At 45.1% G+C, this 13,560-nt stretch overlaps 1 protein-coding gene across 1 annotated transcript in view; it reads left to right on the forward strand.

Annotated features, from left to right (window-relative positions):
- Positions 1-4,737: 4,737 nt before the first annotated feature.
- The window catches only part of LOC125001655 (metal transporter CNNM4-like), a 35,940-nt gene continuing 27,117 nt past the window's right edge, over positions 4,738-13,560 (forward strand). Inside the window, exon 1 of the mRNA XM_047577252.1 lies at positions 4,738-6,478. Coding sequence (XP_047433208.1) covers positions 4,852-6,478 — 1,627 coding nt within the window. The 5' untranslated portion in view covers positions 4,738-4,851. The remainder of the gene's footprint in view (positions 6,479-13,560) is intronic.

Below are 13,560 nucleotides of genomic sequence, written 5' to 3' on the forward strand. Positions count from 1 at the left end.
CTCCGCCCACGGATGGACAAGGGCTCGACAACAAAAAGCATGTTTCGGGACTAATGCAGACTACTGTTTACATAACTGATAGAGAGTTTATATGTGTTTATATGTCATGGTTGATGGACCAATGAATTCTGAATTCTACCAGTGAACTTTAAAAGAAAATGTCAGGACATGAGTCCGCGAGCTGAATGTGAAGAGAAACTGGGTCACAAGTGGTTTTATGGTTAAAGAAGAACAAGATGAATGTTTAGGAACAAGTCAAAGTCCTGAACTTAATCCAATAGAAATGTTGTAGCGTCAGTTGATGAGAGGAAACCACCAACATCTGAGAACTGAAGTGGTTCTGTTCTGAGGAATGAGATTAAACTCCTCCAAGCTGCTGTCGACACTGATCAGCAGTTACCAGAAACATTCAGGAGCTCACAGCAGATACCGGAAACAAGATCCATTTAATTTACACCTCACAGATATGAACAAATAATTTATTTTCTTGAATAAACAAATGCACAAGTACAATATTTATGGCTGTGATCAGTGTATGAAGACCAACAGTCCCAGAGTTAGTTATAGAGGGAATTATATTCCCTTATTCCATTTTATTCCACTCCCAGTTATCTTATTTATTTATTTATTTATGTTCACATTGACTTTTTTTTTTAACATTTTGCACCAAACTCTCAGATAATATTAAGACAAATTAAGGATTGAAGCTACAGTGAAACATCCAAAATACGAGGGGAATACAGACAAGATTATTACACTGATGAGCTGACTGTCGCCTTGAAAAAACAGCAATTAAATTGACTAGAAATGACTATTTATTAGATGAATTAATATTATTATAATATGACATCAGTATCATTTAAAGGTGAATCAATTCTGAGCAAAACAAAGTTATTGGATGTGCTGGTTCTCCTTCTTATCCTCTGGTAAACCGCGACACTTCTGCCGCCATGTGGAGAAATAGTTTAATTGCATCAGTTTAAAATCACATTAGTCCGTTTAGCAGCAGGTGTTTTGACTGACAGCACATTAATAGTCTCAGTCAGCAACTGTACTAATTAATTAAAAATAATAATTTATACAACTGCCATAAGGAGGAATTCTTTCACAGAAAAATCTGAAAAAAAAACGCTTCTCTCACACACATATGAATGTACAGATTAAAAATCTAAACGAAAAAACAGTTACATCATAGATGAAAAAATCTTTTTCTAGACCACTTTTCTAATCAACACGACAAAAAGCTTCACAGCAATATGAAAATCTGCAATGTAAACAAAAAAAAGGCACATAAAATAATAAATCTGATAAAAAGGAGTTAAATTTAAAATTAAATTTAAATAAAAAAATAATAAAACACTTGGAACTCAAGTAAAAGCTGGAGAGGTTTCTCAGATAAGATTGTGTTTCAGTTTACACAGTCACTGGTTTTTAAGCAGAGATTTAAAAGAGATCACATTTTTCTTCAGGCAGATCCTTCCACAGCTGCAAACAGGTGGACCCCTGGGACAGACGGGAGACCTTAAAAAATAATGGACGTCATAGTGATCTGTTCCCTTCTCCTTCTCCTGGATCTGGTTCAAACCTGGCAGCTGAATTTTGGACCGTCTGCTACAATAATCCAGATGCAGCTGAATAAAAGCATGTGAAACAGTCTCTGTACAAGTACAGCACAGAGTCATGTCGTATGCAGAAGTTCTCAGATGTTGCTGCAATAGTGGGATGAAACGGGGATGGACAGAAGGAGGAGGACAAGACTCTGGTGAACTTTGTCTCATGATGCAGAGAGAACCACCGTCTGATCAGTACAGCGAGAACCAAAGAGAGGGTGGTGGGTTTTCTGGAGGTCCAGGCCCCACCTGAAGCCAGGAGCCATCAACAGGGAGTGTGTAGAGGTGGACGGTAAAACTCTACAAGAGACAACTGGACTGTGGTCACGGAATTTTCCATCTGGATAAATGAAAAACAGAGAGAGAAAGAGATGGATTCTGGAAATGTTCCTCAGATTGTAAAATCTAGTTTTGGGCTGTTTTAGTAATATGGAACTCAAAAGAATATTTCTTTCCATTTAAAAAAAAAAAAAAAAAAAAAAAAAAAATGAAATGTATCAGTTTAATGTGTCATTTTACTCTGAAATGACCAAATATAAGAAGTTAAATAAGAATCGTGGAATCAGTATATAACCCAGTTTTGTTGAAGAAGTGAGAAATGTGTGTCACCTGCTTGTAGGGGGCTTTGCTTCCACTCTTCTGTCCAGTTCATCTCAAACCAGCTCCTAGAGACTGGGCCACAGTCCACTCCATGTTTCAAGCTTTGCACCTCGTTTTTATCCTGAGGTAGGTCTGGTTTAGCTTGGACTAAAGTTTTGGATCATGATCTTTCTGTAGGATGGAGCCCTGACCAACTTCACTGGAGGATACTGCTGCTGTTCTACAACGTTTGTCTGGTGGTGAATATCTGTGAGCTTCTCATCCCTCACACCACCACCAGAACCCTTTATGAGCTCTGACTCCGTTTAAGACCCGTCTTCATTCCTCAGCTTTCAGTAGCATTTGTTCTGTTTCTATTTTCTCATGGGGTCACCCTGGGCGTTACTAGCTTTTCATTTCTCGATACATTGACGTTGATCTGTATTTTACACGTTTTATAGGACATGTTGAATGTGAAGCACTGTAGTGCAAATGCTCTTTGCTTTTAAGATGCTATATGAATGAAATCCAGATTGATTGAAACGACCGCGTTTACACTCTAAAGACATTAACCCTCATGTACAAGGTTTCTTTTTCCTCTTAACTTCCACTGTGTAGCAGCAAAGCTTGTGTAATGGGTAAATGGTGCGATTTTCCAAATCTGAACCCTCCTGATCAGGGGAAATCACCAGCACTGTACAATGTATTGTTATTTAGTGTCATTTCTGTGCATTTAAGAAATGTAGTTATAATGGGAGTCAATGGGGCAAAAACAGCCACGAACAGTAAAATCTGGCTACAAATCTTTCACATATCCAAGACTGTGATAAGTTTAAAAAAAGAAAACTCCTGTTTTTCACATTGAACATAGGTCATTGTGTGTGTATTTTCCCCATATTTTTAATATTTAGTAGTTTTGATTTAAGTAAAAAACAACTATCTTATATATTTTTAGAGTCAAAGTTAGCCACTGTTTTCAGGCATGAACTGTACAAAAAGAACCTTTTTTTTTTTGAACGGTACACAATTGTTAAACTAAAATTTGACTCGTGGCCTCATCCACTACAGCTGTGACACTGCTCATCTAGACAGATGTCCCAGGGTGGCGCGGTGCTGCAGCGGTTAGCATCGACCCCTCACAGCTCCGCTTCTCTGGCTGCGGCCTTTAGTTTGCAGGCTGCTCCCTGTGCACGTGCTTCTTTTTCCTCCAGCTGCTCCGTCTTTCATCACGAGACTCATCTCACTCCGTAATTAAGCGAGTCGGCCCCACGATGATAGACTGGCGACCTGTGCAGGAGGCCTCGTACCCAGGGACAGCTCCAGGCTGCAGGCTCCAGCAGGAGAACAACCTGCTTTGAACCAGCTGACAAACCACAGATCTACAAAAACATAACTTTTCCTTTTTTGGAATAATTTTACTGACCTATGACAATGATTTTTGCGTGTAAACTTTGTGCAGAATAGTTGTATTTTCACCTGGGAACCTTCAGATGTATTATAAGTAAACCTTACAGGATACACCTTTAATTTCAGGTACACTGCTCATCTTGGTTTTATGGCCTGTATCATAGTTGTGTGTTATTTCCCCTTATTCTCTGTGTTTTCTCTCATGTCTCTTGTCTTTATTCTGCCTATTAATGAGTCTCTGGGGTCTTTTTTCAATCCAATCAACCTTCACACCTGCGGCCTGTCCTCAGAACATCTACTCTGATCTTTGGGTGCATCTGTCTTTCCATCTTTCGCATTGTTTTTTTTTTCTTTATGTCTTCCCAGTCATGACAACCATCTTCTTCAGCCCCATCTCAACCTGACAGTTTTAAAATAATATCACTTTTTACCACTGTTCCTCTGCCTCTGGGTCTGTTTTGCGTTGCCTTGTGACAGTCTGATGTTAAATGTGGGGGAATCATGTTATTAGACCAAATGATTTTTAGCTGCAATAACACACAAAACTCTGAATGAGACATTTAAGTTTTGACCTGGTTACCACTAACAGGAAATGTTGTGGAACTGCTCTTGTCATCGCGATGATTCAGACTGAACATTAAATACTTATATCCTTTAGTTGGTTTTGCTAAACGATTTAAAAGTCCCCTAACTGGCCACTTAATGGCTTCCCCTCATCGGTGAAATCTACACTCCCGATAGCTGGTGATTTGATTAAGGAAAGTGCAGCGTGTGATCACAAAAAAACTGTAACTAGATACCGACACGAGACCAGCTCGCTTTAAAAGGAGCAGCGAACTGAAGTTTAGTTAAGATGAACACACGGAGACTCAGTGAAGCTTCCGGGGAAATTACTGTTACTAGGCTTCGTTTGTGGGAGTTTCTGTTGTTATGTACACTTATCAGCCAAAACATTATGACCAGTCGAAGGGAGTAACATCTTGTGACAACACCGTGTTCTGTTAGGAAACCTTTGGACCTGGCATTCATTCATGTGGATGTTACTTAGACCTGTAGCACCCACCTAGACCAGACCTGGACACACAATATTAGATGGTCATAATTATATGCCTGATCAGCATGTGTCTACGGGTTCTCTTTTATATCAGGTTATGTGAATACACCGGTGCTATACTTTAATTAAACAGCGTTTCAGCAGCGAAAAGAAAATAAGCGCAACTGAGCCCTAACGATTACACCAACAAACAATGTAAACATGGATCGCAGCGGTGTGGCGGCTATTATTGGAAAGTTACGTCATGGTGCTGCACAAGAACACGGTGATCGCGGAGCTGATGGTCCCTCCTTCCACCACATGGACCGGAACCACGCAGCAGCAGCAGCAGCAGCAGCACCACGTGACCCGGGAGCCCTGGACCGACCGAGCGCCTCACACCGCATCATGGCTGCGGAGGATGCGGCTGCGCGGCGCCGAGCGGGAGCTCTCCTCTCCCCCGGGGCTCCGCTCTCTCCCTCCCGCATGCTGCTGTTCTGCCTCGGCGCCTGCTCGCTGCTCCCCGCCCCGGGGCTCGGCTTGCTCGGCTTTCGGCCGGAGGAGACCGGGGCGGAGCTGTCCGTGGCGGACGGGGTGCTGAAAGCCACCGAGGGAACTCGCTTCATGCTGCGGGTTTACTACTCCACCTCCCCGCAGAGGCTCAACCGCACCGCGGGCACCCGTGCCAACAATGCCGCGCCCTGGATCGCCTTCATCGAGGAGCCGACTCCCGGGCGAGAGGGACAAGTTCACCCCAAGCGGAATATGTGCATGGACAAAACCGCCAGGACGTCCGACATCGAGGTTTTGGGCTCTTTCAAGTCCGCTTCCAGTCAGAACTCGGTGCTGGTCGAGCTGCTGGCTAAAGACCTGCGCAGGGGGGAGAAGATCAAATACTACTCCATGTGCGCCTTCGACGGATCTAAGTGGGAACACTACCGAACGAGGGATTTCTGGGTGGCCGTGAGCGAGCGCTCCGCTGTGCCGGAGCTCTGGCTGCAAGTGCTGGTCTCGGTCCTCCTGCTCGGGCTGTCAGCTCTGTTCAGCGGGCTGAACTTGAGCCTGCTGGCGCTGGATCCGGTGGAGCTCCAGGTCATCCAAAACAGCGGCACGGACGCGGAGCAGAATTACGCGCGGAAAATCGAGTCCGTGCGCCGGCACGGCAACTACGTTCTGTGCACTTTACTGTTGGGGAACGCGATCATCAACGCCTCGCTGGCCGTGTGGATGTGCCAGATCCTGGGCATGACCTGGCTCTCCACGGTCATCTGCGCCTTCGGCATCTTCTTCATTGGGGAGATCCTCCCACACTCGGTGGCATCTCGCCACGGCCTGGCCATCGCTTCCAAAACCATCTGGGTGACGCGGCTGCTGATGGTGCTCTCCTTCCCCATCTCCTACCCCATCAGCAAACTGCTGGACCTCATCCTCAACCAGGAGATCTCCAACTTCTACACCAGAGAGAAACTCCTGGAGATGCTGCGAGTCACCGACCCGTACCACGACCTGGTCAAGGAGGAGCTCAACATCATCCAAGGGGCGCTGGAGCTGCGCACCAAAACCGTGGAGGACGTCCTGACGCCGCTCACCGACTGCTTCATGCTGGCCTCGGACGCGGTGCTGGACTTCAACACCATGTCGGAGATCATGCAGAGCGGATACACGAGGATACCGGTGTTCGAGAACGAGAGGTCCAACATCGTGGACATCCTGTTCGTCAAGGACCTGGCGTTCGTGGACCCGGACGACTGCACCTCCCTGAAGACCATCACCCAGTTCTATAAGCACCCGCTGCACTGCGTCTTCCACGACACCAAGCTGGACGCGATGCTGGAGGAGTTCAAGAAAGGTGAGGGGAGTTTGTGGCCTGATGATTTCAGCGGGCGACATTTGGGGCAGCCTCGGGATAAAGTTGTCAATAGTGTGAACAATGGCCGTTAACATTCAAACAATACAAATATGAGATAGTTTTATAGAGATAGTTTATTAAGAAGAACCTAAGTCGTGCACTTATAGAGTTGTGAGACTTGAAAAAATAACTTCCTCATCAAAAGCGAGGAAGCTGTAAAGCTGTATCAGCTGTAAAGTTCAGAGCGTGAACACGTGCAGGGATTCAGTATCCCGCTGAAGGTTACTGAAGCCACTCAGAGAAACCTGCATCCCACTGGTTACCATGGCGACGTGTAGTTTTCAGGTACCTGCATGAAGATGTGAAGATGCAGGACACATGTAAATCTATTGCTTTGTTTGTTGGTGGCATCGTGACAACTCCAGTAATGAGAGTAACGACACTACGTCAAAGCGCACATGCAGCATCTAAACTTGACACGAGGACAAGACAACATGGATGATGCATGTTGAATGATGAACGGATAGAGCTCAAACTCTTCGTTGTTTAGAGTCACTGTTTCAGGGATGAATGAAAACTGTCAGTAGGCTAATTATAGTAATTACAGGAGAGTCAGTTGGTGCAAAGACTGAATGTGAGTGTAGAAACAGATAAATATGAGCCATGACCACAAGACCAGAGATGAGATGCAAAAGTTCAGGTAAAATATTCAGATTTCAGGTAAGAACAGTTGAGAGATTTATATTAATGGCGTGAACTAAAACAATATTAGGATCTGCCGTGATTTACTCCCACAGAGCAAACACAGAAACCTTTCTAACCTAAATAGATTGGTCATCCTGCTGGGAATTCGTCGTTGCTATGGGGTGGGGGGGTGTCTGCTCTGGTCTGGGTGGGTGCTACATGTCTAAGGAACATCCACATGAATGAATGCCAGGTCCAAGAGTTTCCCAGCAGAACATTTTATTGATTTAATTGTCACCAGATGGTTTAAACATTATCACTTCACCTGTCAGTGGTCATAATGTTGTGGCTGATCGGTGTGTTTATATTAATATGCAGTCTGGGCTAAAAATCTTCACGCTTCAGACACTTCATCCACGTCTCTGCAGCCTGAAGTTGCTCAGACTCAGATTCTCTCCTGCACCAATAAAACACTGAGACCTGGCGCTGCTGCAGCGGAGGAGTCATCTCTGTGTATGCGCGCACTCAGCGCTTCATTCCTGCTTTATTATAGCGTCTGAAATGGGTGGGGTGGGCATCGGCCAATCACAGACAGACCTCCCTAGACATCCGCATACTCAGCACTTTTTTTTTCCTGCTGTGTTTGTGGTGAGGACAGGAAGAGAAGGAGGTAAACAAGAGGACACCTTGGCCGAGGCCCTCTCAGTTAACAGGAGACTCAGTTGTTTTTTTGTAAAGTTTCTCTTACTTTGCAGCAACTCTAATAATAAACACATTTCTTGACGTTATTTGAGTCTATTGCTAATTGAAACAAACGACTGTTTGCATGGAGGACGTTTCCGTGAGGATGAACTCAAGCATGATCCGTGTGCCACAGAGGGATCAGGATAATATGAGGAGGATTATAAGCAAAGGCTTTCCCGTCTTCACTTCCTTCGCCCCCGCTGCCTCTGTCTTTCTCTGTTCGTGGCGAGTTTTCCGGCACTGCGGCAGCTTTAAAAAAAAAAAATAAAAATATGCAGCCCCTCTCGTTAATCTCAATGATAGTCCCGCAGTAGCTGATGCTCCAGCTTTACGGTGTCTAAATATGTCAAAATGTGTTTGACACGTGCTGTTTTTCATCACCAGTGCGTCGCTATAATGGACGTTTGGCTCCTGCACAACAACAACAACAGTTTTGTGTGTTCTTTTGACATTTAAATAATTAAAGTGACGTTAAAGCGCAGTGGAGGCTGAAATCAAGCCATCTCTGGAGCTGGTTGTCTCAGTCCGGGCTGCACATTAGTTAACTTTGGGATGTGTGGCGCAGCTAAGCCAATTAAGATTCATTTCATTTCTCAGCCTTAACTACGGTGGCCCTGGAGGTCAAAACACGACAACATTTCACATAATGGAAGTGTCAGGGACAACACTTCTGGTTTCTGATTGGACAGAACCGTGCTGCGATATAAGCTGATGTGATTTGTTGTTTCGCTGCCGGTCAAGAAATGACGGTGTTCATTTCCTGTTTACTCAGCTGTGTCCGTGCACGAGGTTTAAACCGCGTCGGAAAGAATGGAGAATAGAGGAGTATCTTTACTGATTACTTGATTTTAAAAGTAACTAGGTTAGATTACAAGTTACTTTATGAGTTACACTCAGCAGCTGCCGACAACTGCCAATATATACTTTACTGGAACTGAATTTTATCAAACTTGTCTTAAAACTAACCTTATTAATGTTTTTGTTGCTGCGTGGATGTGATGTGACGTCACAGCGAGCGGGCGTCACCATGGTTACGGCCACCGAGTGGCAACAAGTGACAGTTGAACAAAATTAGCAGCATTAGTTTGATTCATAGGCTTTAATAGCGTCTAAATTGTAAAATTAATTTTAAAAAAGGCGAAGAGCTGTTGTGCGATTGACTGAACCAACAGATTTGAAAAGCAGTCAGAGATATATTTTATATTTTTACAGATATGTGCCAAAGAAAAGAGAAGTAAATGTATCGCTGCATTATAAAGAAACAACTTGAATCCAGACACAGAAACCTGGTGTTTTGGTTCACATTTAGTGTCAGGTTATATTAATTTATGCTGTATTTTTTGATGAAGTCAAACCTTAAGTTACTTCTTAAGTTACGTTCTGGAGGGCTGTCAGATAAGTTTGTGGATGTTGTTGTTGTTTTGGCGTAATGTTAGTTACAGCCGACAGTAACTTGTTTGGCTAATGTCACTTCTCAGTAAAGCTCTTAGCGTTAGCATCTTTTATTTAGCCACATTTAACGTAACTGAAATGACCTAAAACTAAATTAAACTAACTGAAACTGAGGCTAATCCGCTTTTCCAAATCCACACTAGTTCATATGGATCATTGTCGCGTGCAATCCACATTTTTCACTGATACATTTCACCATGTATCAGTAAATACAACAGGAAAGCAAAAATATATCTTTTCACTCAGGGAAAAATAGTAAAGCGCAGTGACTTGGATACGTAACTTTAATCTGGTTTGGAAACAGTCAGATTACTCGTAAATTTTTGCAAAATGTCGTTGTGTTTTGACCTTCAGGGCCACCGTACTCAACACTGACCATCATCAGAGTTAAGACATGAGTGTATTCTCCTCTGACAGCCTCTATGCAGCATTCACCCCTGCATCACCTTTCCACTGACATCACTTCTACCATTTTCTGCTCTGCCGGTTCTCTCTCCGCTTCACTTCCCTGCAAGTAGCCCGTTGCCTCTCTGTCGGCATTCATTGGTACACTCTCCTCCCCCGTCTCTGAAGTGGCCATCTTTGAGAGTGATTCTATCTAGATGGTGTATTTAAAAAGAAAACAATCAGAGACTGGCGTGTAGAAGAAGTCACAACCCCCGAGAGAAAGCCACATCCGAAACTCTGATGTGACCGCATTTTAAATACGGCGCAGACCTGTAGCCCAGAGCCTGCCGGTCTGGAGGGCGCGTAGAGGGGTTCTTTGGCCTGCATGCTAAGCAGTGTGTCTGGCACGAATGAGACCGGCCAAGTAACACCTTCCCCGCTGTGAACCACGGCAGCAGTAGTGTGCCGGTATGAGCTACGTCGAAACCAGTGCCAGGGCCAGTGTGGCTCCGACAGATGGGAAGCTAAAACTGTGACACATTCCCCCTGGCAGATAATCTCAGCATCGCCGCGAACTTAAAGAGATCTTTTATCGATGGAAGGGGCCGAGTCCCAGTTTAATTGGATTTGCTGAGCGAAGTCCTCTATTAAAAGGAATTGAATTATGCGTCAAATATAAAACGTGCAACCCATTAATCTTCATTATCTCCCTCTGCATCCTCTGCTCTCTCAGTGATGCGCTCATGTGCGGCCTCCAGGAGACTGTGCACAGCATAAAATATTCAGCGTGCTGTATTTCAGTCAGTCAGTCAGTCAGTCTGCCGGCCATCTGTTCTCTGTGTTCTCGCTACTTGTCCCATGTGTCGGCTCTTAGTTTGTGTGGTAGGGTTTTTTTTTTTGGATTGAAAAGAGTGCATGTAGTCATCCAGTTAAACCTACAGCACAGACTGGTTTCAGTTTACTTGCAGATTCACCGCAGCAAGAGGCTGACTGGGCTCAGTCGGACCCTCGTCGTCTTTTAATCTGGACGTGCGTTTGAAACAGCTGGTGCCAAAAGATATTTCTTGGAGGAATTAAAAGCTGAAGCATTCATTCATTCATTCATTCGTTCGGTCAACCCAGAACCGTCTTACTGAGAGTTTTAATTCTGAGGCACAGCTACGTCTAAATTTAAGGATTTAACTCTTTACTTCTGCACGGGTTAACCCTTTATAGGCCACTCATTGAAATGCATGAAAATTCAAAAGTTCATCCGTAGAAAGTTCTGGGTTCGTTGGGTCTCTTCCGTGTGGAGTTTGTGTTAGTCCTGAGATAGACTGGAGACCTGTCCTGGATCCTGCCTCACACCAAAAAAGAAAGAAAAACACCATCTGTCACTTTTTAATCGAATGAATTTGATGGATCAAAGTGGGCGTGACCGATCAAGTGGGCGTGACCGATCAAGTGGGCGTGACTGAGGAAGTGGGCGTGACTGAGGAAGTGGGCGTGACTGAGGAAGTGGGCGTCACCAACTTTCAAGGTGGGCGTGACTGAGGAAGTAGGCGTCAGCAACTTTCAAGGTGGGCGTAACCAACGTTGATTGGCTGTTGTGGCATTTCACTTTCCTTGGGGGTAGGAAGTCGGGGTCTGTGTGAGAATCTTTTTAAGATGAGTCAGCGGGGTCACGACCCCCCCCCCCCCCCCCCCCCCCCCCCATCCACACACACAGGCAGATACACACGCGCGCAGACCCCAGTCACACACATACACACACATACACACACACACACGCACACACACACACACACACACACACACAGACACACAGACATGTTTTTATGAAAGTCACGTGATGCCACCCGACCCCGCCCATGCTTCCGGCCAAGTGAAAAGCTAATGATAACTGAAGATCGTTGCAGTCCATTCTCCAGTCCGCGCCTGACTTGAAAAATAAAAATGAGCAAGAGAACTTACACATCCGGTATCATTAGTGAGACGCCTGTGAGCGTCATTCAGGAAGCCTTGCCAGGGATGGCGCCGAGAAAACTGATGGTGTTTAAGTGCAGATTCCAGCAGCCGCCAACGGGCCCTCTCCAGGAAGAGTGGCATTTGGAGACGGGTGAGAAATTTGGCTATTCTTTCAACTATCACACCGCTGAAGTCTGTATGTATCATCTCTATCCGGGACAAACCTTCAGTCCTGACACACCGAATGCCATAATCACTTCCAATGACTGGGGAGTACTGAACGGCTTGGTGGCCAGATGCATGAGAGGCGAGAGCATTCCATCTTGTGTCATGCTAAACGAAGAGGGAGAAGCCCATTTGAAGGAGGAGGAGGGGGATGCCTTTGAGTTCCATGAGGGAGAAGAAGAAATCAAAAAATTCATCAAGATAATATGGGAGACCAAATCTGACAGCTCCAGTAAATGGTTTTACCGAGTAAAATTGGAGATGCACGGGAAGAAAAGTCCAGGCGGCCACCTGGTGCTGGAGCGTTTCAGCTCTGAAAATGGGGTATTTCTCAGGTGCCTGAGTGTGCCGGTTGTTGAGTGGATGAAGATGCTGGATGAATCGGCCGATCGCATCACCGCTCTATTCCAAAACAGTCGCCTCTGGAAAGATGTGACGCTGGTGAGAAAAGACATTTCTCATCTGTTTTAGGACTACAAGGCCACTCCCCCCAACCCGCCCACTTCCCTGACCACAGCATAAATTTGAACACCCGAGCCCCAGGTCCGAAGAAGACACCAACTTCAACTTTGAGCATCATGTCTCTCGCCTTTGACTCAACTCCACCTCCGTCTCCTCTCGTAGAGGAAGAGGTGACTCTACCACCCACTCCTCCTTCATCTCCTTTCGTAGAGGAAGAGGAAGAGGAAGAGGAGACTCCACCACCCACTCCGCCTTCATCTCCTGGGTCAGGCGTAGAAGAAGAGGAGAGCTCTGCGGCGTGCCTCCCCAAGCCTACTACTGAAGACCAGCTGGATGCTGGGCTGCTGTCTTCCACCCTCCAAGAAAATATTAAAGCCGGGATCATCCATCTGCTGAACATTGTCCTGCAGGAGTTTCGTCGTGAGATCTGCTTCGGTTGTCAGGTAGACCACCCTAGCCAGACGAACCATGAGTGCCTCTTTGAGGTCCCCAGCTTCTTCTACAGGAGTCACTTTCACCGGCTGATGAGGAGACTCTGGACACCGAAGTTTATACCGGCCCTGCAGCAGCTGCTGACTAGCCTTCGTATCTCCGTTGATAAATCCAGAATTCAAGGTGCGGCTGAAGCCATGCTACATGACCTGAGGTCCTGTGAGAATATCTTTGAGACAATCGGTGAGCTGTACGATTCGCTGGTTGGAGAGGACATCATGAAAATAGCTCTACTTCGTATGGTCGCCGATACCTGGAGAGGAGCCTGAAAACCGCCAGAATAAATTTCTTATTTAGAACACATTTATCTTTAGATTACTTTTTTGAGTTTGTATGTGCATTTATCTACATCTTTGTCGTTGTTGTTTTTTTTGTTCTTTACCATGGGGAATTGTTTGAGAATAGTGTTCAGGGCTGTGAGGCTGAGGTACATCGTGTGGGAGCTATCTGCTATACTAGAGCAAGCTGTTGCCAACAAAGTGAACGATGATAAAAAATTTAAAATCAGCGGTAGCCCGAAACCTGACGAAGTTAAAAAATTAGAAATGTTTTTGGATTTAGTACGTGCTCGGGCTACAAATGTTGAATGGGAAGTGTTTGTGCAAAAGGCTGTAACATCATTCTTTGAAAGCTCTGTGATGGATACATTCTGTGGTATAATCAATGATGATGAAACTGTTGAAATGAAT

The sequence above is a fragment of the Mugil cephalus genome, chromosome 2 (assembly GCF_022458985.1).
Source record: "Mugil cephalus isolate CIBA_MC_2020 chromosome 2, CIBA_Mcephalus_1.1, whole genome shotgun sequence".
NCBI classification, from domain to species: domain Eukaryota; kingdom Metazoa; phylum Chordata; class Actinopteri; order Mugiliformes; family Mugilidae; genus Mugil; species Mugil cephalus.